At 30.4% G+C, this 24,619-nt stretch overlaps 1 protein-coding gene across 5 annotated transcripts in view; it reads left to right on the forward strand.

Annotated features, from left to right (window-relative positions):
* The window catches only part of LOC139518962 (protein madd-4-like), a 56,278-nt gene that overhangs the window by 25,362 nt on the left and 6,297 nt on the right, over nucleotides 1-24,619 (forward strand). For 4 of the 5 annotated variants that reach the window (XM_071310662.1, XM_071310661.1, XM_071310665.1 and 1 more), the window contains exons 4-12: nucleotides 3,106-3,339; nucleotides 9,367-9,514; nucleotides 12,955-13,084; nucleotides 14,123-14,333; nucleotides 17,345-17,495; nucleotides 18,300-18,329; nucleotides 21,756-21,867; nucleotides 23,132-23,262; nucleotides 23,626-23,730. In XM_071310662.1, coding sequence (XP_071166763.1) covers nucleotides 3,106-3,339; nucleotides 9,367-9,514; nucleotides 12,955-13,084; nucleotides 14,123-14,333; nucleotides 17,345-17,495; nucleotides 18,300-18,329; nucleotides 21,756-21,867; nucleotides 23,132-23,262; nucleotides 23,626-23,730 — 1,252 coding nt within the window. The remainder of the gene's footprint in view (nucleotides 1-3,105; nucleotides 3,340-9,366; nucleotides 9,515-12,954; nucleotides 13,085-14,122; nucleotides 14,334-17,344; nucleotides 17,496-18,299; nucleotides 18,330-21,755; nucleotides 21,868-23,131; nucleotides 23,263-23,625; nucleotides 23,731-24,619) is intronic. The other variant, XM_071310666.1, reaches the window with a different exon arrangement.

Here is a 24,619-nt window from a genome sequence, read left to right on the forward strand (position 1 = left end):
TTATTTTATAATTAAAGGCGTTAAGAAACCTTTGGTGACCCCACAGTTTAAATGTCTATCGTAGGTACGTCGTGAACAGTGGTCGTTACATACAAACGTTCACGTAAATTGTCCCAGTCAATGGATGATTTTAATGTGTCAATCAATGGCCACAGCTACACTGTTTTGAATTTCATTCCATATACATGTATTGAATCCAATTTAACAAAGTAATCGGACGTTAAAATCATCCGCAAATATTATAATCATTTTTTAGATTAAAGTATCAATGTAATAAGAAAATGCATACAAGAACATCTCGATTGAATAATGAAAATTATGTTTTTTTCTTTGGTATTATAAAGCTTGTGATTTCTGTGTCCCATTTAATTTTTTTCCAAATTTTAACTGGAAGCACAACAATTATAATATTACAGGGTTATTGCATGAATATTGGGGAATATTGTCCCGAGTAGAATTTTTATATTGCACGAGCTTGCGAGTGCAATATATGTTCTACGAGGGACAATATTCCCAATATTCATGCAATAACCCTTTTATTGTATAGCAATATAATATTTGAAAGTAAAAACTGGTTTAAACTAAGATTTAAACGTTGATGACGTCATGAATTTTGAAGATTTATTGCACTAGTGCAATATTATAATTTATTGCACGCTAACTTTTGGTTACGTTCTGTGGGAAATATTATATTGCTATACAATAATACAGATTCCTGTGCAAATCTGAAGGTTTTGTCAACATATCATATTCCAGATCATTCATTCAAATCATAACTGCTTGAGAAAGGCCCACGACTGCAGTTTAAAAGATTTGACTAACGTATGACATTCTAAACCAAAACCAACATCTTTATTTAAAGCATGGTTTTCAAATTCTCTTCCGAAAACAATAAGATTCATTTTGATTTGGAAATCATTCAGTACAAAATCGGGTAAAACTTTTATTTTAAAAAAAGCAGTTTTGAAGGATTTATAGCATCATTTGTTTTAATAACATCTGTAAATATGTTGACAAATTCTTGGAAAAAATGTATAAAAGCATGTCAGCATTTGCAATTTCTATTTAGTGAAACAAACAGTGTACTAATGTTTAGTAATACTATCTTCATTTTATTAATATTCGTAAAAATGTTAAAGAACTCTTTTTAAAGTTTATATTTGTTGAGCGTCTCAACTATTCTAATTTCATAATGTTTCATCGACTTATCATAGAAAATAGCTTTTAGAATAGAGTCAGAGGGGTGGTAGGTCGTGTCTCTAAACATGATACATTTACGAGGGTCAAATTCGCAGTCAAACTAGCTTTCATTCATAGTTTTAAAAGTATCATTTCTAACTATTTAACGTTTCGTGCAATATGATAACTCAGCTTTAAAATAATGTATGAATAACATTGTAATGGCGTTGTTCGTTAACTCTATTTTAATATAATTAATGTTGTTCGTATGATAAGTTATGTTAATTGTTATGTTATACACCATCATACAGTGTTCGCGTGAAAAATAGTCGATGTTTCGCGAAACACGAAAGTTGTCGTTTATCTTGTGTAAACGTTCGTTTTGACATCAAACGATTTGCATTTATAACCATGATAACAGTCTGTTGTAATTTATTAGTAGAAGCAATGTATAAACCGAAGCACAACATATATCTAAATAAATCTTCATAATTATAATTCCAAAGGAACTTGGCCAGCCAAAAGATCAGTTTCTTTGAGTATAAAGACTTAATATTATCTTTTCATATGATTTCTTTTGAAATATCGGATTTATTTAAGTATACCATTCGGTCTTTTGGCATTATTTACAGAACATCAAACAAGCAAATATTGGCTGCTTACGATTAACAAAGATGTTTCTTATAATTTGTGTTGCTATAAATTGTTTAAAAACACAATCTTGATTTAATGATCTGCAATTCAGATTTCGTTTTCAACATCAATGATAATAAATTTTCGAATTTTGAGTGCACATTCCATTTATTAAATAAGCTTAATATCAACCATACATTTCTTACATTCTTGTTTTGAACTTTCTGCTAAAGAGACAATATCACTCATGAAGAATTTTGAGATTATACATGTTTTACATACATTGAGTTCACTGAAGTACTATAAACCTTCTATATGTCTTCAGATTAACAACAGGAATTTAACGCCCGGGTAAATAAGCGAATCCTTTTTATCATCATACTTGAAGAATTTATGTAAACTTATAACTGTGATCTGTGATACGTAAGTGATTATGTATGAATACAATGTAAATGCATTTGAAATTGGAAGTTTCTCGCACCACAAAACCTGACTAACTAACTGGTTGCAATGTCTGCATCAAATTAGGTAATATAGTCAACGTTAATCATTGAATTTAAAGTTACGGTAGCAACACGACGGGTGCAATAAGTGGAGCAGGATCTGCGTACCTTCCCGAATCACATGATATCACCCCTCTGTTTTATGTTGATATATTAGTGTTACCAAATTCTCTTGATTTTCATATGTTAGTTGTGTTTTGTATCCTGTTATTTATTTTTTGGTTTATTGTCATGGTGCTGTCAGTTTGTTAGCTGTTCACTAATGTGTTTATTTTAGTATACATTGTACTTAAAATGAGATTTGTTTCTCTCATCATGGAATTATTATATTAATATAATACTTCAATGCTCTCATATATGATCATGCCATACGAAGTAATTGTTTTGAATTTCAACAGGAATCGAAGTTTATCTTTTGCGTTCCTTTTAGTACTGGCTTCTTCCTTCTCGTCTTCATAAAAAATACTGTATACTTTTTCAAAAGCAATCCCGTATTTATCATTGTATCCTCGGATCTTACATTTAGAATTGACGGTTTAAATTAAGCTATTATGTTTAGGTATTTTGTGGTCGTATGGCTACATATGTTGCAATGTACTTACGCATCCTTGGCATTCAAGCGTTAATGCTTTTTCTATTTAATTTCTTGTTATAAATTTTGAAAAATTGTAAAAGACAACTTCTTTGTCACTCCCTGAAGATATATTTTACAAATTGGATAATGAAGTAACAATAATAATAATATCATAGTAACAATACCGCTACAAAGTCATTTATTTGTTTATTACAGCCATGTGAAAGAGGTGCTATAAGTTTAAGAAGTTTACAGTGCAGTTCCCATAACGACGAGGCTCTGTACGGTAGAAAGCTGACATGGATTCCTCACCATGACCCTCTCCGGCCATGTTCCTTGTACTGCAAGGCTAATGGCACCGATATCGTCCACTTGTTTTCTCCAAAAGTCCTTGACGGTACTCGATGTCGCCCGACCGGGCTCGACATGTGTATCAACGGAGCATGCTGGGTAAATTTTTAATTTAGTAACTACTATAATATTATGCTGCTATTTTGTACTTACAAAATACTCTGTGTTAAGATGATCTCATTAATAAACATTTATCACTACATCATTTCATGTAATTAATTTGACGTTATTCGCCAGAGAAAACATATCATATGAATGTTATAAGATGTGATTTTTGTACCGAGATGTCTAATAATGTTGAAGAGTTATATATGTCATATGTTTATCAGTGAGCTGGAGATATAAACACGGGGGTGGAAGAAAACATAATTACTTCATTTTCTGTGGTAAATAAATATAGTCGGCCTGACTTCTCGCACCCGGCAGTAAACACAACTTACATTGTGTTATTATTCCATGCAAAGAATCCAGTGCCCTCTGTGTGTTCTTTGACTCTTGAAACAACATATTTAAGGGTTCGTAGTTGACTTGTCGCAAGATATAATCGAAGAGTCCTTTTTAACAGTACACATTTTATGTACTTCATCCAGTTAATCTACACTATTGAATACAAGACAAGACAAGACAAGACAAATACTTTATTAAAGTCTTACCTTATGTAGATACATCTAAAACATATAAATATATATAAACAACATCGTATACATAAGCCACTCTAATAAGAGTAACGAGAGACTGATTAAAACACATATACATAAAACAAAATATATATATACACGTATTAAACCTATATGTTACATCGACCTATATAAAAGGTTGATTTCAGCTTATACATACAACTCTAAAAAAAAAAAGAGTATTGAGAACCTGATTAAAACATATTGACATAAAACATGTAAAAGTAATTTCTATACAATTATTAAACATATAAAACACTTTTTCTTTTGAATAATATATCTTGGCAGATTTTGGCAGTATAAAATTGCATATCATCATTAATAAATATAAATATATTCATCATCAAGCATACTTATAAAACTATTCTCAAAGTGACAAACACGATTAAAAAAAGCTATCACGTAAATCTGCATATATTGGACATTGCAATAAAACATGTTTTTCAGTTTCAATATCATTACAATTAAAACACAACCTTTTTTCTAAACATAAATTCTCGTACCTTCCTGTTTCTATTCTAATAGGTGCAACACCACACCGAAATTTAGACAAAACACTCCTGTATTTACCAGTCATATTTTTAAGTAAATAATTCCCAACGCCATATACATATTTGAATTCTCTGAAAGTTCGTAATTTACTTGTATCATTTGACATCAATTCTGCTTAAAATTTTCAAATAATAAATTTTCGATACTTTGTATATCATTCTTACTTAGAATATAATCATTATTACATAAATTGTTCATACCAAGACTAATAAATTTGGCATTTACTCTAAATTGCCAATTTTTTATTCTACCCTTTCGGTAGGAATTACTCCATAAAAAATTTTTTTTATTCAACCTCTCATTATACATTTTTTTTAATCGTGACCATGCAGTTTCTAAATACACAAGACCATTGCTTAATACTACAAGGCATTCAGCCCATATCACCATATAATGACAGATTTGGTGTGTATTTTCCGACACCCATAAAAAAAATCATTTTCATTTTAAGTTAAAAATACAACATCATCTGCATACAATAATGTACAAACTTTATCATTATCAATATTAATACCAATATTTAACCTTTTAATATCATCAATTAATTCGTTTATAAAAATATTGAACATTAATGGCGATAATATACACATGTATACATAATATCTGCATGTATACTGTTAGATTTTTTTTATTCTTGTTTTAAATTGATTATTATATAATCATACCATTGACCGATAAGCAAACAATAATCAATTAGCCATAATTTAAAATGATACGATATCACGGTTCCCATAGATTCACTTTTTTTAACTTCTTACGTTTCCATTGTTTGTCTTATTGTGTATTTATGTAGGATGTGGAAAATTTGGTTTAAATTGCGTTTTCATGTCCACAAATGTTTCACAATTCTTTTCTGGACTAGTGAATTTTGGTACCTTTGTCAAAAGTGCATGTATAACGTATACCTAAAATGATAAATACAAATATACGATCAGAACTCTTAGCGTCATGTATCAGTTTGTAAGATTACTAAGTCTTAAAACTGTCTGTTTTCATTGTTCAAGATAAACATAAATTATGTTAATGTTTTAGACCTAAATATCTTAATTTCTAAATATTCAAATCACGGCTAGAAACCACAGACTCAACATTATTATGTGTATTACAGCAAAATGTGATATATGGTTTTTAGTTGCATCTCACGAACAAATTGTTCAATTTAGTAACAAATTAGCTTCAACTTTTCACCCTTTATTGTTAATACCAGTTTAATGAAACAAACTGATGGAAATTAAAATTTAGGATAGACGGTAATAATTTCAGTACGGTATTAGACTTACACAAGTTTGAGATAAATGATATCAAATGGTCATAAAAGTATGTAAATTAACATAAATAAATTATATTCAGATCAAAGATAAACAGACACACAAGAAAATTATATAAAAAATATCCTTGATCGAGATAGATTTCATAAAAAAAAACATTCAGTACGCACCCAAGCAAGAAAAAAAAATGTCTATTTACGATGTTATGAAAAATAAATTCCAACATATGGTAGTATACATGTACGTGATCGCACGTTAATCTCCGTCTCTTTTAATTTGCATAAGAAGATTTGACAAGACTACCAATTAGACAACTACCAAACAGGGTCCAAATGAAATGGATTTAAGCAAATATAGGACACTGAACAACCTTCAACATTGAGCAAAACCAATACCGAATTGTCAACTATGAAAGGCTTCGACATTATAAAATTTGAAAATATTCAAACGAGAAAATAAAAGGACAGATTTATTACAAACGAAAACAATCAACTGAATCGCAAGCTCTTGATACTGGACACAGGACAGGCATACTCATAAAATGGCGGGGTCACTTGCTTACCGTCCCTTTTTTTGATTCATTGAATATTTCAACTTAATGGTTAAATCTATTTTAATGTATGTTTTTTGTCCTATATGTTGTGGTCATGATGACACGGCATATATGTCGAAGTATTTATACAAATTCAATGATAATAAAATGTACATCTGAATACTATAACATTAGTCATATATATATTACAAGATGCAGGTGCTTGCTATTTTGCTTTACGTCAACCGACTACTAATATTGCATCATTTATAACGTTGAAAAGTTCAAGGTTAATTGAGAATGAGGGAAATGATTCTGCACATTTTTCTGTAATAAAATTATACGAAAGCAGGTAAACAAACTTTTAGTAGTATGGAAGACAAGAATTCATTAATTCATAAACGTTTCTGTAGTAAAATAGCTATAGTAATGGTAATTATATGAAGGGTATATAATTATTTAGATAACACTTGGCCACTTGGCAGTTAAATAATACGGAGCTCATCACAAAACCAGAGCCATTCTACTAAAAAGAACACTATTCATGTAAACAACTGTATTGTAAACGTAATCAATGTACTATGTATAACGGTATCATCGTAAGAAAAAAACCTGCTTATTTACGAAATTTCTTTGATATATATTAAACACTTTTGATACAATATAGCATAAATCTGATAGTTTGTAAAATCTAAACATTTTTTATTATAAAAATAATAGTCTTTTAGATTGTATTTGATAAATAAAATAGAAATTTGGTATGATTTCCAATAAGACACCATTAAACAAGTGACCAAAGGACGATAATGTAAACAACTAAAGGTCATCGCACGGCCTTCACTGGTCAGATGTTTATATTTAATCCTTTTTAAAATGAATGTTTTAACAGTGTAGTGAAGTGCTTTATTATGTTAAAAAAATTATGATTTCAATGTAATTACGAATCGCATCTATTTTGCCAAGTAACTTTAAATACGTTTCATATTTTTGACTTTATACATTACATGATACAAAAAAATGCAAGGGTAAATATTTTCGGAAAATCTTTTACATCAAGGCCAAAATAAATAGTCAACAAAAAATCACAGTAGCATAGATTCGTGGATATAGACCAGGGGCCGTGTCAACAAAGCTGTCCTAGGACTAGGACATGTCTTAGAATGGTCTTAGGACACGTCTTAGTCCTAAGTCAGGTTAACGAAAGTCTCCTAAAATAAGATATGTCCTAAATTTGGTCGTAAAGTTAAGACATACAAATAGGTGTCTTAGGATAGTCCTAAAGGTTACAATGTCCTAAAACGTAATAAAAACAGCAAATATGGCATAAACTCAATACTAGAAATACTAATACAATATTAAACTATCAAACTGTTATAAGAATTAAATTAATAAAACATTTTTTTTTCAATGTTTGTTAAAGATTTAATTGTATTACATTAAATTATTTCGTGCTGCCTTTTTCGAGAGGACAAAACTAGTTTACGTACTAAAATTGCAGCACGAATATCACATTTTAATAACAAAGTTTTGTGACTATTTACTTTAATGTTTTTGTATCAAAATCATTTATATCTTCCATCTTATTTTTAAATAACGTATTTATTAGTATTACGTTAAATCTTTAACTTTTATTTTGCGTTAATTGTTCCATATGAAAGTCATCCTCCCTCTCTTTACATATATAAATATTAAAATACAATCAAATCTATGTCATAGAAATCTCAATATATTTTTTCAATTAAATATATGTGTTAGGATGGTCCTAGGACCATCGTAGTTAGGACTGTCGTAAGACAGCTTTGTTTTACATCCTAAGACATGTCTCAGACACGTCCTAAGACCATCCTAAATAATGTCCTAAGACCTATCTTAGGACATATCCTAGGATACTTTCATTGACACGGCCCCAGGGGCCTGGTTTTCGAAAGTATCTTATGACTAAGACATGTCTTATGATGGTCTTAGGACATGTCATAGTCGTAAGATATGTTTTCGAAAGTGTCCTAAGTTACGATTTGTCATAACTTTTGTCGTAAACTTAAGACCTCTCGCGACATGACTTATGATGGTCTTATGATTGTCAGCTAAAATTTTAATTACTTTTTATGACTTTTTTGGCATAATTTCATATTAATTGTAATAAAAATATTTGTTGCGTTTCTCGGTTAGCTAAATAGTAAAGAGTTTATTACTACGTTAATTAAAATTTGAATCTCCTGCGACATACAATTTGGAATTCTTTTCTAACTTATGGTTTTGTACAACAGATAATCATATTATTTCGTTCCTTGTATATTTAATAGTACTATATTTACGTATTTGCACGGGCATCTCGTTAAGCGGGTACTCGATGTACCGAATCTAAAAAGTATTCACAGTTAAATAACAATGCATGTATGATGATACACGAAAGCGAAGTTCAAGATTAAACATATATTACAAACTAAATTTAAACAAATTATGAACTCATATTTCAATTCCTTTTAGTATAAAATTTCAGGTTCATTATAATGGAAAAAAAAATATTCGTAAATATTAAGAATAGTAATAACTAATATGTTCATACATACATTTTCATTTTTATATATTATACTTTTTAAACATTATTTAAAATAAAGGAAAACAATGTTCACTTATGACAGTCATAAGAGCATCATAGCTATGACTCTCTTAAGACAGCTTTGATTTACATCCTATGACATATCATATGATAGTCATAAGATAATCATAAAATATGTCCTAAGATATATCTTATGACATATCTTATGATACTTTCGAAAACCAGGCCCCTGATATACCGAGTTCTTTCAATGTTATGGCATATTTCTAAACATTAACAATGATAGTTTAAAACAAATTGTTTTTTCGCAAGTTTTGAGCGTGGTTCCAATAAAAGAAACATTCTTTCTTAACTTTAACCAAAATTCTATTCGAATTATCACTATGTTTGTTTTTTCACAGTTGATACAAATCAGTTTTATTTGATTAAACTTTACAACAAAATGATGATATGCAATTAATACAGAAACATACATTTTAATCATACGATTGACTAATATCATATTTTTTTTAATTTGCATGATTGTAATATTTTCAGATTGTTGGATGTGACCGTGTTCTCAATTCCACTAAGGTTAAAGACAAGTGTGGTGTATGTGAAGGAGATGGGATATGTAGGAGGCGTAGTCGACGATTTGATTGGTTGTCCACAGGCTTTGGTAGATGTTCATCTTCCTGTGGTGTAGGTAATTTTCCTTTTTATTCTTTATCTAAGAAGTATTTGGGGTTCTGGGGATTTGTGGGATGCGTGTTGTTCAATCTTAATCTTTATTGTTCTGGGTATAGTACATTGTTATGTTTGTTGTCTTTTACTCGAATTTTGTTTTGGTCGAAGTGTTTTTCCCTCTCGCTCTTTTAAGCTATAAAGATATGTCATATTTGTATTAATTAGTCGTTTATATGTATTTATACTTACACGTAGTGTGAACATGAACAACACACAATGCGGATGTGTATCTCAAAGTTTTGAAATTAAGGCCAATAGACGCATTAAAACCCAGCATTGCTATATATTCTGCTTTCCGTATGAACGTTTTTGATACCTTTCTCATGAAATGAAAGATTTTTGTCAAACCTTTTAAAAGTTGCGTAAGAATATTAGACTTAGATACGAACTATTTTACCACTACGCAATTTGTGTTTGAAAAGGAACATTTGTTGGATTGTTTTGATATTCGAAATCTGTAAAATTAGTAGATTAATAGTTATAAATAAGAATACTTTATTCTGATCAAAGAGATAAATTGGACAAAAGTTTATAAATCAACCATTATAAATCCCTCAGATAAAAATAAAAAACTATATAAAAGATAAGGAAAGACATTTTGGTTCATTAAAGCTTCTTTTTTTTTTCGATTTGAATAATTTAACATGATACGATTATATATTGGTATGCCACGTGTATCTCGTTGGCATCTGATATGTCATATATTATAATATAACCGGTGACTTTCCAATAAAAATTCACAAAACTGCTAACGAGAAAAAATAAACATTTTACAGTACACGAAAACGAGTTCAGTAGTACTAACGTGTTTATAATTAATTCAGATTTTTCAAAAATTATATGATAACAGTTATGCAAGTATTCATCCCATAAGTTATGTAACAGTATTTGAGTTTCATAATAAAATTCAGTTAATTTATTCGTCTATTTTTAACCATTTTTTTTTTAAAGATTTTTTTTATATGTGCATATATTTGTCTGTCGGTCCATCCGTCTTTCCTGCCTTCAACTACCTTTTTCTTTTCATATCTTAAGTGATATCACGAAAGGAAAGATTCTATCGTTATGAATTTTAAAGTTTCAGGATTAACCTCGTAACTTCTTGTAACTAGCCGAAGTCTTATTACATCTATGACATATTAGTCTATGTAGATGTGCTGGAAAAAAAGGATATGAAAAAATATACTTTCGTACATTTTTTTAAAAGAAATGTCTCCCTTATCTCTCACACTGTCAACCTTGTCGGGGCAACTCCCTTTTGTGATAGAAGAAGTGGTTTATTAAGTAAAATTTTGACGTTCATGATAAAAATATTCTATAACATTAATATTTTTTATAACTATTATCTGACGGTTGTTAGTTTTGAGTTATGCAATTTGGATTTGTTATTTCGTTCTATTTGTCTTAATTTCGTTCAATTAGTCTTTACATCTTAAAAACATTTATTGTAGAGGATCATGCAGTTATATAGATTTGCACTGTTAATTTTTTGTAGGTCAGTGATTTTTTTTTTATCTGAAAAGTACAAGTTTAAATCCTTTGAGAGAAGAATCATCAACCAAAATCATACGCTAAATAAAGGTCCTCCTTGTTACAGTGTACTCGACATACTCACTAGTCAACAGTCAATTTTAAATCATTGCCAAGCTGATTAAACCTTTTTCAAAGTAACCATTGAATTTCAATTCAATTCAATGTTTTATCTCTCAACAAGTACAATCAATCTTTATACATTGTAAAATAACACTAAATAAAATGAGAGCCATTCTATACAGAATTATAAGAGACTATTAAAATGCATAGATATAATACACAATATAAAATAAAATACTATTTACAAAATATAAAATTTCTACGCCTTTTTAAAATCAAATGACAGGTTTTGGCACACACACGTATCATATTTACATCTGAGAATAAAAACACTAACTTTTGGTAATCATCTAAAGTATTAAAATTATCATTAAAAGTTTCAGCAACATAATATAAATGGTTTCTAAAATCGTCATAAAGAGGACATCTTAATAAAACATGCGCTTCATCTTCAATAAAACGTCACATATATGGCACACTCTGTTTTCTAAAACAATATTTTCATATCTCCCTGTTTCAATCCTTAGGGGAGCAAACCACATCTAAATTTGACGAAAGCACTTCTGTGACTGAAGGGTAAAGCTATTTTGCAGTATTCCTCCGGTTCAAAATTATTTTTGAATGATACTCTTCTTAATGTTATTATACTTAAAAGAAATTGTGAGTTTTTCATTTTTTTCATGTTTGACTTCATCTTTTGACATCTTAGTTATATTCATTAACTACTTGATCAGGCTTAGATTTACGTTCAGCTTATCATATAATGTGGTCCGCCAGCCATTGAAAAAGTTATTTGGCATTACTTTTTTTTCGTGTAGTCTTAGTTTTTTTCAATTCAGTTTTTTAGTTAGACTATAATCACTAGTATTGGTGATACCTTATTGGGCTTATCGATAACATTAAGCCGAAAAGGTAGACGCAATGCCACATAACAACTTACTAGAATACTGGTTTCTCTAGTAAAAGCTTATACAAAAAAAGTAAGATCACAAAAATACTGAACTCCGAGGAAAATTCGAAGTCCCTAATCAAATGGCAAAATCAAAAAGCTCAAACACATCAAACAAAAGGATAACAAGTAACCGTAGTTTTCGTAGCGCCCATTTGAAAGACATGGATGTATAAATACCTGAAAACGTTAGGGGCTTATAACCAAAACATTAATCAGAAGTGCCAAAACCTGTGAAACTAAAACATACAAACAAAACAATAAACTTTGCTAAATGATAAACTGAAATATAACAGTTCACTTGTTCTTAATTGTGTATATGTAAAACAAAATCGGGGTTATAAGAATAGTTTATTTTTTTCGATGTTTGTTTTTAAATTTCTGCCAGCAGCACTCTTTCCATTGACAAATCGATTGATGAACTGTAATAGACAGAGAGAAAAAAGGGTACACAAAAATAATAAATATAAACCTCAGATGTCACAAAAGGAATAGGTATTAATCAGATGAACTTAAAATCAGATAATTACAATCTGAAATATAACAAATAGAAAAAAAGAAAGATGTAACGCCAAAAGACACAGTGTACTGAACTGAGCTACCATGATATCATCTGTAATATGAATTTGACATTTTCATTTTACCACGTTCAAGCCTCAAGCATCACAAATTATTCTAATCTTTTAAATCTGCACTTATCAGATCATAAACATAATAAAATTAATATCAATAAAAATATGAATACATTAAAATACTTTAGCTATAATAATTGTATAGTTGCACATATAAAGACATAAATGAAAATATTTTGTAAGTATAATTTACATACCATCATGATTTGCTAAATGCATTTGCAGGTGTGAAACAAACCCATTTTGTTTGCCGTAACAAGAGAAATAAGAGGGTTGTGTCAAACAAATGGTGCACAAAGAATAAAAGGCCAATACCACAACGAGAAGAATGTTACTTACAGCCCTGCCCACCAAGGTAATTGATAATTTGATTTCTAGGTTTGCAAAAGAGCATGCGTTGTTATCAAACTTATTAAAAGCTAACAAAGGTCATTTAAACTGAATAAAAGTTCAACAAAATTTCCAATATAAGGTTATTGATTGTTGATGCAATACAGTTTTCTATTGTGATTTGAATACTTCTTCCATGTCCTTTCAATACGCGGGAATGAGAAAAATTCGGTGTTCTTGATCACAAAAGGTTATCATGTTCAACCTTTTTGTATGTGTCCCTCCTTCATTTCATATGTAACATCATTGAACGTCATCCATGAAAGAGTTTTAAAAAAAAACCAGAAGATGTGTTATGGTTGCCAATGAGACAACTATCCATCCGAGACCGAATGACTTCTAAGTTAAAATTAATTTGTTTTGTTTATTATACAGATTAAAAAAATAAGCAAGTTCTAGTATATTGAGTGTCACTACCATATACACATTAGTAAGTGTCATATTTTGTACTTAAATTGCTCTTCATGATCCTTTTTTCAAATTTTATCGTCTAAAATCTATTCTCATATTATAATAATGCCTTTGGGTTTTTCTTATGTTATATCATACGCGCTTTTAGAAAATAACTGTAGACTTCCTTCAGTCTGAATCATCAAATGCGTTGTCTCTATGGCTCGTTATACAAGTATGATAAAAAAAAAAACACTATCATTATACATTTGCACTTCATTTTAAAGTTTTAATTTCATGTAAAACTGTTTATACAATACTACTGTGAAAAAAACATATTGCATGCCATTTTTTTTTGGTTATCATTTGATACCACAAGCTACACACAATGCCCGTTAGGAACCGCGTTCATAAGAAAAATGGGCAACGTTTTTAAATTGCCAGAGACTAGTTTGCAGCGGGTGCAAATACTCGGATTGAAGTGATCGTCTTCAATATACGCAATACAACACCAAATATGTGCTGTAGAGCACCAACATGAACTTAATCAGACAATGCTGAAAATCCGTAGAATGAATATTTCAATATTCAATTCGGTTTGATTTGATTGTAGCATTTTCAATTGGCGTGTTGGCCCTTGGAGTGATTGTTCTACTTCGTGCAATGGCGGTTATTCATGGCGGGCTGTTATATGTATAGAAATGTTTGCTAATGCCACCGAGATAGAAGTTGAGGGAACAATGTGTGGACATCCGAAGCCATCCAACAGAAAGTCATGTAATACCCAAGTCTGTCCAACCTGGTATGCTGGGGAATGGTCACCTGTAAGTCAATATATGTCATCTATGTATGTCAATAGCCATGTGGTATTAAATTCAAAGCATTCATTACAATTACAAAACCATGTATATACTGAGGTGATTTTGTAAACGCTCAAGGTGTTTTCCACATTAGATTAGCTATTCTTATAAAAACTATTTAAAGATCTTTTTTAAAAGTATTTCAATAGAATATGCCCTGGAATAGTCACATGCAGTCAATACAATCACTCAAAACAGAATTCATAACAGTTTTTAATTGTCAGAGCAGTATGATTTGAAGTCATTTTATCCATATTAACCAAAATATATTAACCAAATTAATGTTTTTTGTTACTAAAGTGCTTATTTTAAAAAAAAATCACGCATGTTATCTATGATCATTTTCCTTTTTCGTGATAGTTTTGTTACCGCACTCACGGAGTCTGTGCTATACAGAATTCACCGCGTCCATCATTTCTTGGCAATGTTCGTAATTAGGTCTTTCCACTTTTCTGTGGAAAGACCTATTGTTTTTCTTCTGATTATTTTTTTTTTTTTTTCTTCCGCCTAATTTTGTTCTTGCGATAAACATTTGTTTCGCAATATGTCGCTTAGATATTTTGTATATGATATCGAACAGTTTATGCGCTTTTGAAATTTACCCTGCGTAAACAAATACTTTTCTTTGTAGGAGTTATCTCCCCAAACACTGTTTTCCTTGTTAGCGCATCTCCTTCGCAACCGTAAAAGATTATGACAAATTTATTTTACAAAATTGCTCGTTATATCCTTCGCATGATTTGTCCTATTTTGACCGAAGCGATATGACCGCTCCATATGAGAGTTATTTCCCCTTATGCATCTGATATAAGTGATATGAATTTCTATCTTATAAACCATAAGTGATAGAGACCTAGGATCTTTTGATTTGAGGTCCTTGGTCCCAAAAAATGAAAATTAGGTCAAGGTCAAAGGTCAAGGTCATATTTTAATATTTTAATATTTGAATTTGGCTTATTTTCACTTATATCCAAAGACTGTATAAGATATCAACAAATTATTTTTACTAAATTGTTAGTTGCGACATGTCGTAAGATGTAAATTTTGATTGCAAGCGTACGTTGAATGTGAAAGGGAGTTTTCTCCCCTCTTGTATTAAAAAATAAGCGTTTGGTGATATAACTCATTAACTAAATATAATTAAGACCTATGGTCTTTTGATTTGAGGTCCTTGGTTTATGACCTTGAAATTGATCTCAAGGTCATAGCTTATTTTGACGTTCTATATTTTGACCTTTGCTTTTATTCTATATGTATACATGATAAAGATATACAACTTTTAGAAAAAGGTATCAAGCCATTTAACCTTGAAAAAAAAAACGGAAGTGACCTTTTGTAAACCGGAAGTAGCTATTTTTTGTACTTTATTAATATAAAAGTATATAGAACCAGATATTTTTGGAATCGGTTTCAAGTAAATATTTAAATATAATCGGAAGTAACATTTTTCAAACCGGAAGTAACAAATTATCTCCCTTATTTAAAAAAAAATGTATGGAAACAATATATTTTTGGAATCAGCTTACTAGGAGCTATCATTTGACAATTGAAATGACATTTTAAACTTAGTTTCACAACTTTTCATATCAAAAAGGATGGAAAGACCTTCAATTGTTCTCTGAATTTTTTATTTTTTTTTCTTCCGCCTAATTTTGTTCTTGCGATAAACATTTGTTTTGCAATATGTTGCTTAGATATTTGGTATATGATATCGAACAATTGATGCGCTTTTGAAATTTACCCTGCGTAACCGAAAACTTTTCTTTGTAGGAGTAATCTCCCCAAACACTGTTTTCCTTGTGAGCGCAACTCCTTCGCAAACGTAAAATATTATGACAAATTTATTTTACAAAATTGCTCGTTATATCCTTTGCATGATTTGTCCTATTTTGACCGAAGTGATATGAATGCTCCATACGAGAGTTATTTCCCCTTATTTATTTGATATAAGTGAATTGGATTTCTAACTGGTAAACCATAATTGATAGAGACCTAGGATCTTTTGATTTGAGGTCCTTGGTCCAAAAAAATGAAAATTAGGTCAAGGTCAAAGGTCAAGGTCATATTCTAATTTTTGAATATGGCTCATTTCCACTCATTTCCAAAAAACGTTTAAGATATTGACAAATTATTTTTTCTAATCGTTTGTTGTGACATGTCGTAACACGTAAATTTTGATTGCAAGGGTACGTTGAATGTGAAAGGGAGTTTTCTCCCCTTTGGTATTTAAAAATACGCGTATGGTGATATAACTCATTAACTAAACATAATTAAGACCTATGGTCTTTTGATTTGAGTTTCTTGGTTAATGACCTTGAAATTGATCACAAGGTGATAGCTTAATTTGACGTTCTAGATTTTGACCTTTGCTTTTACCCCATCTGTATACATAATAAAGTCATGAGACTTTTTGACAAACGGTATCAAACCATTTAAACTTTAAAAAAAAAAAACCGGAAGTGACCTTGTGTAATTCGGAAGTAGCTATTTATTGTACTTTATTACATAAAAGTATAAAAAACAAGATATTTTTGGAATCAGTGTCAAGTAAATAGTCAAATATTATCGGAAATAGAGTTTTTCAAACCGGAAGTAAGAAATTATCTCCCTTATCTAAAAAGAATATTGTTTAGAAACCATATATTTTTGGAATCAGCGTACAATAAGCTATCATTTGACGATTGACATGACATTTTAAACCTATTTTTACACCTTTCATATTAAAATACATTGTTTTGGTGGAAAGACCTTCAATTGTTCTCTGAACAATTGGTTTTTAATTTAAACAGTATATGTTTTGTTCTAACCGTGACTGTCCAACCTTAAGTTATTTTTTGCATTTTTGTTAGCGATCGTTGGCATTCAGTTTGATATTATCCGAGAGTTTATGATTAGTCATTGTTATGTGTTAATACAACACAATGTTATTGTAAAACTATTTCTAAATCATGTTAACAAATAACTTTGACTTTTAGTGTAGTGGAAGTTGTGGAGTCGGGTACCAGAGAAGAGAGGTACAATGTCGACATACAGGCGAACAATTCTGTGATTTTTCTTTAGCACCTTTGGCTTATAGAAACTGTTCAACAAGTATCCCATGTACACCAAATGCTGGTAACCAAAATGGTGAGAGATTTATCTGAATTTAGAGTGATCTTTTTATATTCATGAAGAAGATAAAAAAAAATTAGTTTTATGCTTATTTTGGCATGTTTTCTTTGTATCAACTTTCTTCTGTATAGCAAGATATATTTAAAATGTATAATCTTTACTAAATAAATGTAGATTAAATAAACTTTACATTATTTTGTGTGAACGTTTTCAAATATAGTCACATATACTCCAAGGAGTTTTAGAGATAAATCAAACTATGTGATGATGATTTTAGAAATTGTGAGGTTATGATACTGTCTTCAAAAATTATTGGTTTATTGGATTAATTGGTATAGTTTTAACGCCACTTTCAACACTTTGGTGGTCAGTTTCGAACTCAAAACCTTGGTGTTCGTACGCTAATGACACTATCGTACGGCTACTTAGACCTAGATTTTTTCACACACTTTCTTTTAGTTGTATTATTTGACATTTATCGGTTTACTATCAATGCTTCATTTGCTCATTTCTTTGTGCTAGCAACTGCAAAATTCGTACAAATAATTCTAAACAAAATTCGCTAATTGACTTTTTTCAAACCATAAAACTTGAAGATTAAATTCCTGTATTACACAATAACTGGATATGGTACATTCTTCATTATAAGTATAAAATTGACAATTGCAAGTGTGTATAGACACAGCTTCACATATACAAATTAGTACGTAATAAGCATTATAATTGCTTTTAGATCATGATATTTGCTATATATTGTTTGTATGCGGAATGTTTTATGAATGCTGTTTGAATATATGCTTTATGCTTTTCCTTTTTAAGATGGCTACATGTCAGCTCTTCAAGGATCAGGTACGTCTACTGCACACTCGAGATATATATAACAAACATACCAAGCACCTTGCAATGCCCACAGAAAGTTATCAAATGTACCAGGCTTATAATTTTAATACGCCAGATACGCGTTTTGTCTACATTAGACTCATCAGTGACGCTCAGATCAAAATAGTTAAAAAGCCAAACCTTTTACAACATATAAGCTTTTAAAGGGTTTTTAGTACACATTGCTTGTGGTATATTATTAAATAAACTTGATAAAGGCCCGTCAAATTAAAATTGCATAGTAATGTTATATTAATTTTCTTTTGGTTAGGGAAAAAGTAATACTAAGACGTGTATATATGATAAATTATAATAGACGGCGATAAAAAGAAAGTTACCTCAATTATTGCAACATAATGCATCACTTGTAATAGATTTAATCAGCAGTACATCAATGGACCTCTATAATAAGAATGCCTTTATGTTGCCCCTGACAGTACAAATTAACATAAAATTACACTAGTGTAGGTAGTCTCGTGCTCATAATCCCATTAAAATAATAGATTAGAAACAGGTACATCACAGAGACCACAGATGTTTATGACACTCTCTTAAAAGTTCGGATACATTAAATCCGGATGTCTTCTTTCTGTACGGATAATAAAAAACGTCATTTAGTTTGTATCGTCAATTGAAATATGCAATATTTATGAATTGGTATGTTCTGTACATAAGGACTGCTCTATTTTTCCCTAATTCGTTTTATTTCGGTTCCTTTATATTTGTTTCAAATAATCATTATATGTTTCTTTCCATATCAATCAGACTCAAATAAACTGTATGTTTAATTTTGAAAAAAAGTTAAATAACAAAAATACCGAACTTACTTGAAAATTCAAAACGAAAAGTACATAATCTAATCGCAAAGTCAAAAGACCAAATAAAGGGAACAGTAGTATACCGCTGTTCAAACTCATAAATCCATGGACAAAAAACAAAATCGGGGTAACAAACTAAAACTGACGGAAACGCATAAATATAAGAGGAGAACAACGACACAACACTACAATGTAACTAACACACACAGAAACGGACCAAGCATCAGACAAAATCCCACGAGAATAACAAATATAACATCAAAACCAAATACATGAATTTGGGATAGACAAGTACCGTGACACGTCTTATCGCAATGTCAATTTACACTCAAAAATAAGAGAAAAAAAACGACGCAACGTTAAATTGTAACGCACACAGAAACGAACTATAATATAACAATGGCCATATTCCTGACTTGTTACAGGACATTTTTAAAGGAAAAAATGGTGGGTTGAACCTGGTTTTGTGGCATGCCAAACCTCGCACTTTAATGGCAATGTTAAATATAACATAGAAATGACAACATAATATTACAGGACTACAATACAAATAAATAGGAAAACGTATTAGACAAAGAAACACATGATTAATGAATAACAAAAAGCATCAGGTTTAAAATTTAATACGCCAAAAACGCGCCTCGTCCATACAAGACTCACCAGTGACGCCCAGATATAAAAGATCGAAAGCGAAAAAAAGTACAAAGTTGTACAGCACTGAAGATCAAAAGTTGAAAAAGTTGAGTAAAATACGGCCAAGTTTGTATGATTGGGATAAGAACATCCTAATTATTTAGAACAATTAATGCTATTGCAAACAGTAAATTTTATCAAATGAATATAACAGATATACATAATGAAACTGAAGTATTAACTCATTACATAAAACAAACATGAATACATAATGAATGACCAACACAGAATAGACACACCCGACTCAGTCCAGGCCTCAACGCAGTAAATTTTGAAAATGACGTCACATACGACGGTGAAAAGGCAATTAAAAATAACGTCACATACGATGGTGAAAAGGCATTAAAAATTTTAACATATGAAATTTCTGAAACAGCAGAAAAATTACGTCACATATGAAAGACTATATCTCAAAAGTAAGATAGAATTAGGATTGATTAAAGATTAAAATAGAACTAAATACTGATATTGCATTTAAACACAATGCATATTGCAATACTTATTAATAGCAATTAACTATAATATGTATATGTGCAGTTTGTTATGAATCCAACTTCAAACTTAAATTATCGTACAGATTATGTTGACCAAAATTAAATCTAATAAATGACGGCGGTGATACACATCAAATATAATTTTGTCTTTGGTATGAAAGAGTACGTCCATACAATGTGTCCGTAGATCATGTACATATTCATTTCGTTAATATTTCCATTACGTTTTTTTAATTACTGAATGCGGCTGGAGTCACATAAAACATAAGATATCGTCAGGAATTTGTTTAGCATATTCTTGAAATAATTGTACTATATGAATCCAGTAAATAAAACCGAACTCAGTCACTTATAAGAGTTCGTGTTTTGGTCTAGGATGATCGAGTAATTCACAAGGGTGGTTCACTCTCGAATAGTTTACAATCAAGACCGCTTCCTTTACTCTATACGAAATTTTCCTTTCTATGATGACGATTTTCTGTTAAGCATCTATTAGTGGGGCCTTTGCTACCAGTATGTTCGCTTTCCACAAGTTTTTAGTAGAATCTTATCGTACATGCTTTATTGAAGAACTTGAGTATTATTAATTCCAAACTTGATACGTGTGTGCTTTCTTACACCTTTAGTTCCATACCATAGTTTTGTTAAATGTATGTTGAAGTACAACTGCTGATGTTGAGTAGATGTTAACACACTTTTAAAATAGTTGTATGATGTACAAACTAGTACTTTTGTATTTCATGGATTTGTGTTATACCAATTTAATATATATACAGTTAAGTCCTACAATCAAATCAATCCCTTCCTGTATGTATACTAGGTCAATTCCTTTATATGTTGTGACAGTTCATGTAACTGTCTCTATATAGTGGTGTCCATTTTAAGAATAGGGGTTGATTTGGCTATTTATTCATCCGCAAATACAAACAACGAAATACTGTTGAGTTAAGGCTTGTATAAAAGACGCTTCAAGATCTCATAGAGATCTGCATACGTTTTGATAAAATGATATATGGTCAATAGAGTGCTGCAAAATTGCTCTATAATAGTGTTTTCCTGACACCGAAATTGAAGGCTTAACTCACAGATCTTATTGCTTCCACAATAAATTAATAAAACAAGACATCCATTTTTTTTATTCGTTTTGCATAATATGTGTGCAAGTTTTAACATTTTAAATGTATTAATATGTTGTATATAGTTTGTAATCATTTTTCCATCATTAATTCAATAAAATATCAAGGGATGGTTAATCCGTCCTCAAGATAATCGTCATTGACACATTCGACTGAAACATTGCATGCTATTTCTTTTAAGCTCTCGTAACATTTTACAATAACGATAAAATATATACCGTATAATTGTGAATTAATGATTTCTGTTTGTTGTAGATATCAAGTCTGACAAGTCTTTAATAACTGTTAACCAGAATGAGGTTCTATCAGGAGTTAATTTGGCATTAGAAAAGACAAATAATAGCAATGATCAACTAAAGACTCCAAAGTAAGTTGAACATATGCTATGATATTGCAAAAGAAATAGGTTACTAGGGCTAACAGGAAAGGGTGCCATAAAACGCAAAACGCAAATGGTTAAGGTCCGTCGGTCAATCATTTTGGAAAACAAAATAAATGAGCTAAACCATACTTGAAAATGATCATAAGAGTTCGTTAAACGTGTTTTCTAGCTCAAAGATTGGTGGTATTGAAAACTTGTACTGACCCTAGCTCTGCTGCAGTTTGGCTAGCACAGATAAAATAGTACAAATGTCAAGTAACATGGGAGAAAGATTAATTTGAAAGCCTTAAATATGTTTGTGTAAATTCGTTTTAAATGCAAAATTGATTTAAGTATTATAATAATTTGTAAACAAAGATTTAGCGTTGGGATAGAAAACGTAAAAACTTCAAAACATTAATTAGATTAAAATAGAGAATGGAAATGGGGAATATACCAAAGAAACAACAACCCGACCGAAGAGTGAAAAACAGCCGATGACCACAAATTGGACTACAAAACATTGATAATATTCCATAACCAGAGTCGGACTTCAGCTAAAAAAACTCTTAACAAAAATGTGTACTAGTTCAGTGAAAATGGACCTCATACCAAACTCGTAAACATATAAATAAACTATAATTAAAAATAATACAAGACTTGCAAATGAATTTTAAAAGATATTGTAGAAATCTGCAACATGGCGCCGTTCTCAAATGAATCATTTTCTAACTCAACTAACCACGTGCCAATGATTTAATCATTGATTTGTGAATGAAAGAATACATTCTATCGAAAACAATACTATGCAGAAATATAAACACGTTTTGCTTCATTCATAAGCGTTTTATAAGATGAAGATTGATTTGCTACGTCTTATTACGAACTGACAGTCTATATAATAAATATTTGTGTTAAATTAAACATGAGGTTTGCTACATCAGTATATAACATGATAAAACAGGTTCATTGCTAACGATGTGATTGCTTTACTTTTTGATGTTTCGAGTCGCAAATTGAAAAAAAGAATGAATAACTACATGTTTACATTGGTATTTGTAATTTTTGTAATTCAAAAATTTAAAATTGATTTCATAAACATTTGACCACTGTACGTAAATAGCTTTCTGAAACCTGACCACAATACGTGTCTGCGAACGGTAGTAAAAGAAATGATTTTGTTTGTCTTTTAGCTATTTCACATCAAGATGATGCATGAACATCATATTACTTAGTACTAAGGTTTTCAGCCATATTTATCTACTTATAGATTTGTAGTAACGGTATGGAGCCCATGCAGTGCTACATGTGAAAGTGGTAGTCGATGGAGACATGTTCGTTGCAAAGTGTATTTACCATTTCTTAAAAGTACAGTTGATCTCCCTGATAGTGATTGTTCTGGTATGTTGTACTTCGAGTTTTTAATTGAAAAAGATGTGCTATGACTCAACAATTTGTAATTCCAGTATTTTACTAGTTGAAAATTTTAATACAATGAGTAATACACGCATGAATTTTTCTTCATCAATCATATACTTTTCAAACACAAATGTTTATATTAGCCACGTTACTAACAGTAGATATTAGAAGATGTCAGATAAGTTAATTAATACGTCAAGTTAGCAAAAGGAACACACATTAATAAAATGTTACTGTAATGACAAGTTTTTGTTTTGTATGTTTGCTCGTATAGCGTAATTACATCAATTACAAAACTGGTTTATTGTTTATGACTTCCTACTAAATATATTCTTTTGTCTAAAGGTGAAAAACCAATTGCTACCGAAATTTGTTTCACAAAGCCCTGTTATGAGGACTACGAGTACAGGGCTCTTGGTATGACAGAATGCAGCAGAAGTTGTCTTGGAGGTAAACTATAGTGTCTGAAAGCCTTATTTTTCATTTTGCAATGATCATTTTACTTTTGTTCTATTTTCCACCATATACTCTCAAACACTGATATAATGAATTACATATCAACGCCATCTACATTTAACTGTCAAGCCTATGTAATGAGTACATGATTCTTTTTATATTCGTTTCAATCAAATTCAGTAAGATTGGATGTTTTCTGCATAGTTTGAAGATAAGTATTATAGATAAAGCTTTGTATTTGTTTCAATATTCAAATATAAAGGAAAAGAGTATTGGCGATTTGATAAAGACAACAGTAGTATACCACTGTTTATAATCATAAATGGATTTTTCGAAAAATTCGGGCTACAAACTAAACCCGACGAAACGCATCAACTTTGAGAGGAAAACAATGGAACAACAGAAACACTGGACTGCAACAAAAACAAACGCCAACATACACATAAACCGACTATATAATACAAGCATATTCCTGACATTTAAGGAAGAATCAAATAGTGTGTTGAACCTGGTTTTATGGCTAGCCAAACCTCCCGCTTAGATGACAATGTTGAAATTACCGCTAACATACAACAATACGTGACAGGAATACAGTGCAAACTCAATAAACGCAAGAACGCTCAGGACAAAGAAGTACATAAATCAATAATATAAAAATATAGTACAACATGTAAACCGCAGAATAACAACGGAAAAATTCCACGAATTAACGATAGAACACCAGGACACCACAAACCAAGTATAAAATGCGCGTTACTTAAATGAAGCAACGCCACAAAAAGTGACGTATTTGTTATGACCTTTATATAAATAAGTTAAATTTCTAAAAAAATGAAATAGATTTGCTTTATTGATAGACACGTACAGGAATATAAAACTGGAA

The sequence above is a fragment of the Mytilus edulis genome, chromosome 4 (assembly GCF_963676685.1).
Source record: "Mytilus edulis chromosome 4, xbMytEdul2.2, whole genome shotgun sequence".
Classification (NCBI taxonomy): Eukaryota; Metazoa; Mollusca; class Bivalvia; order Mytilida; family Mytilidae; genus Mytilus; species Mytilus edulis.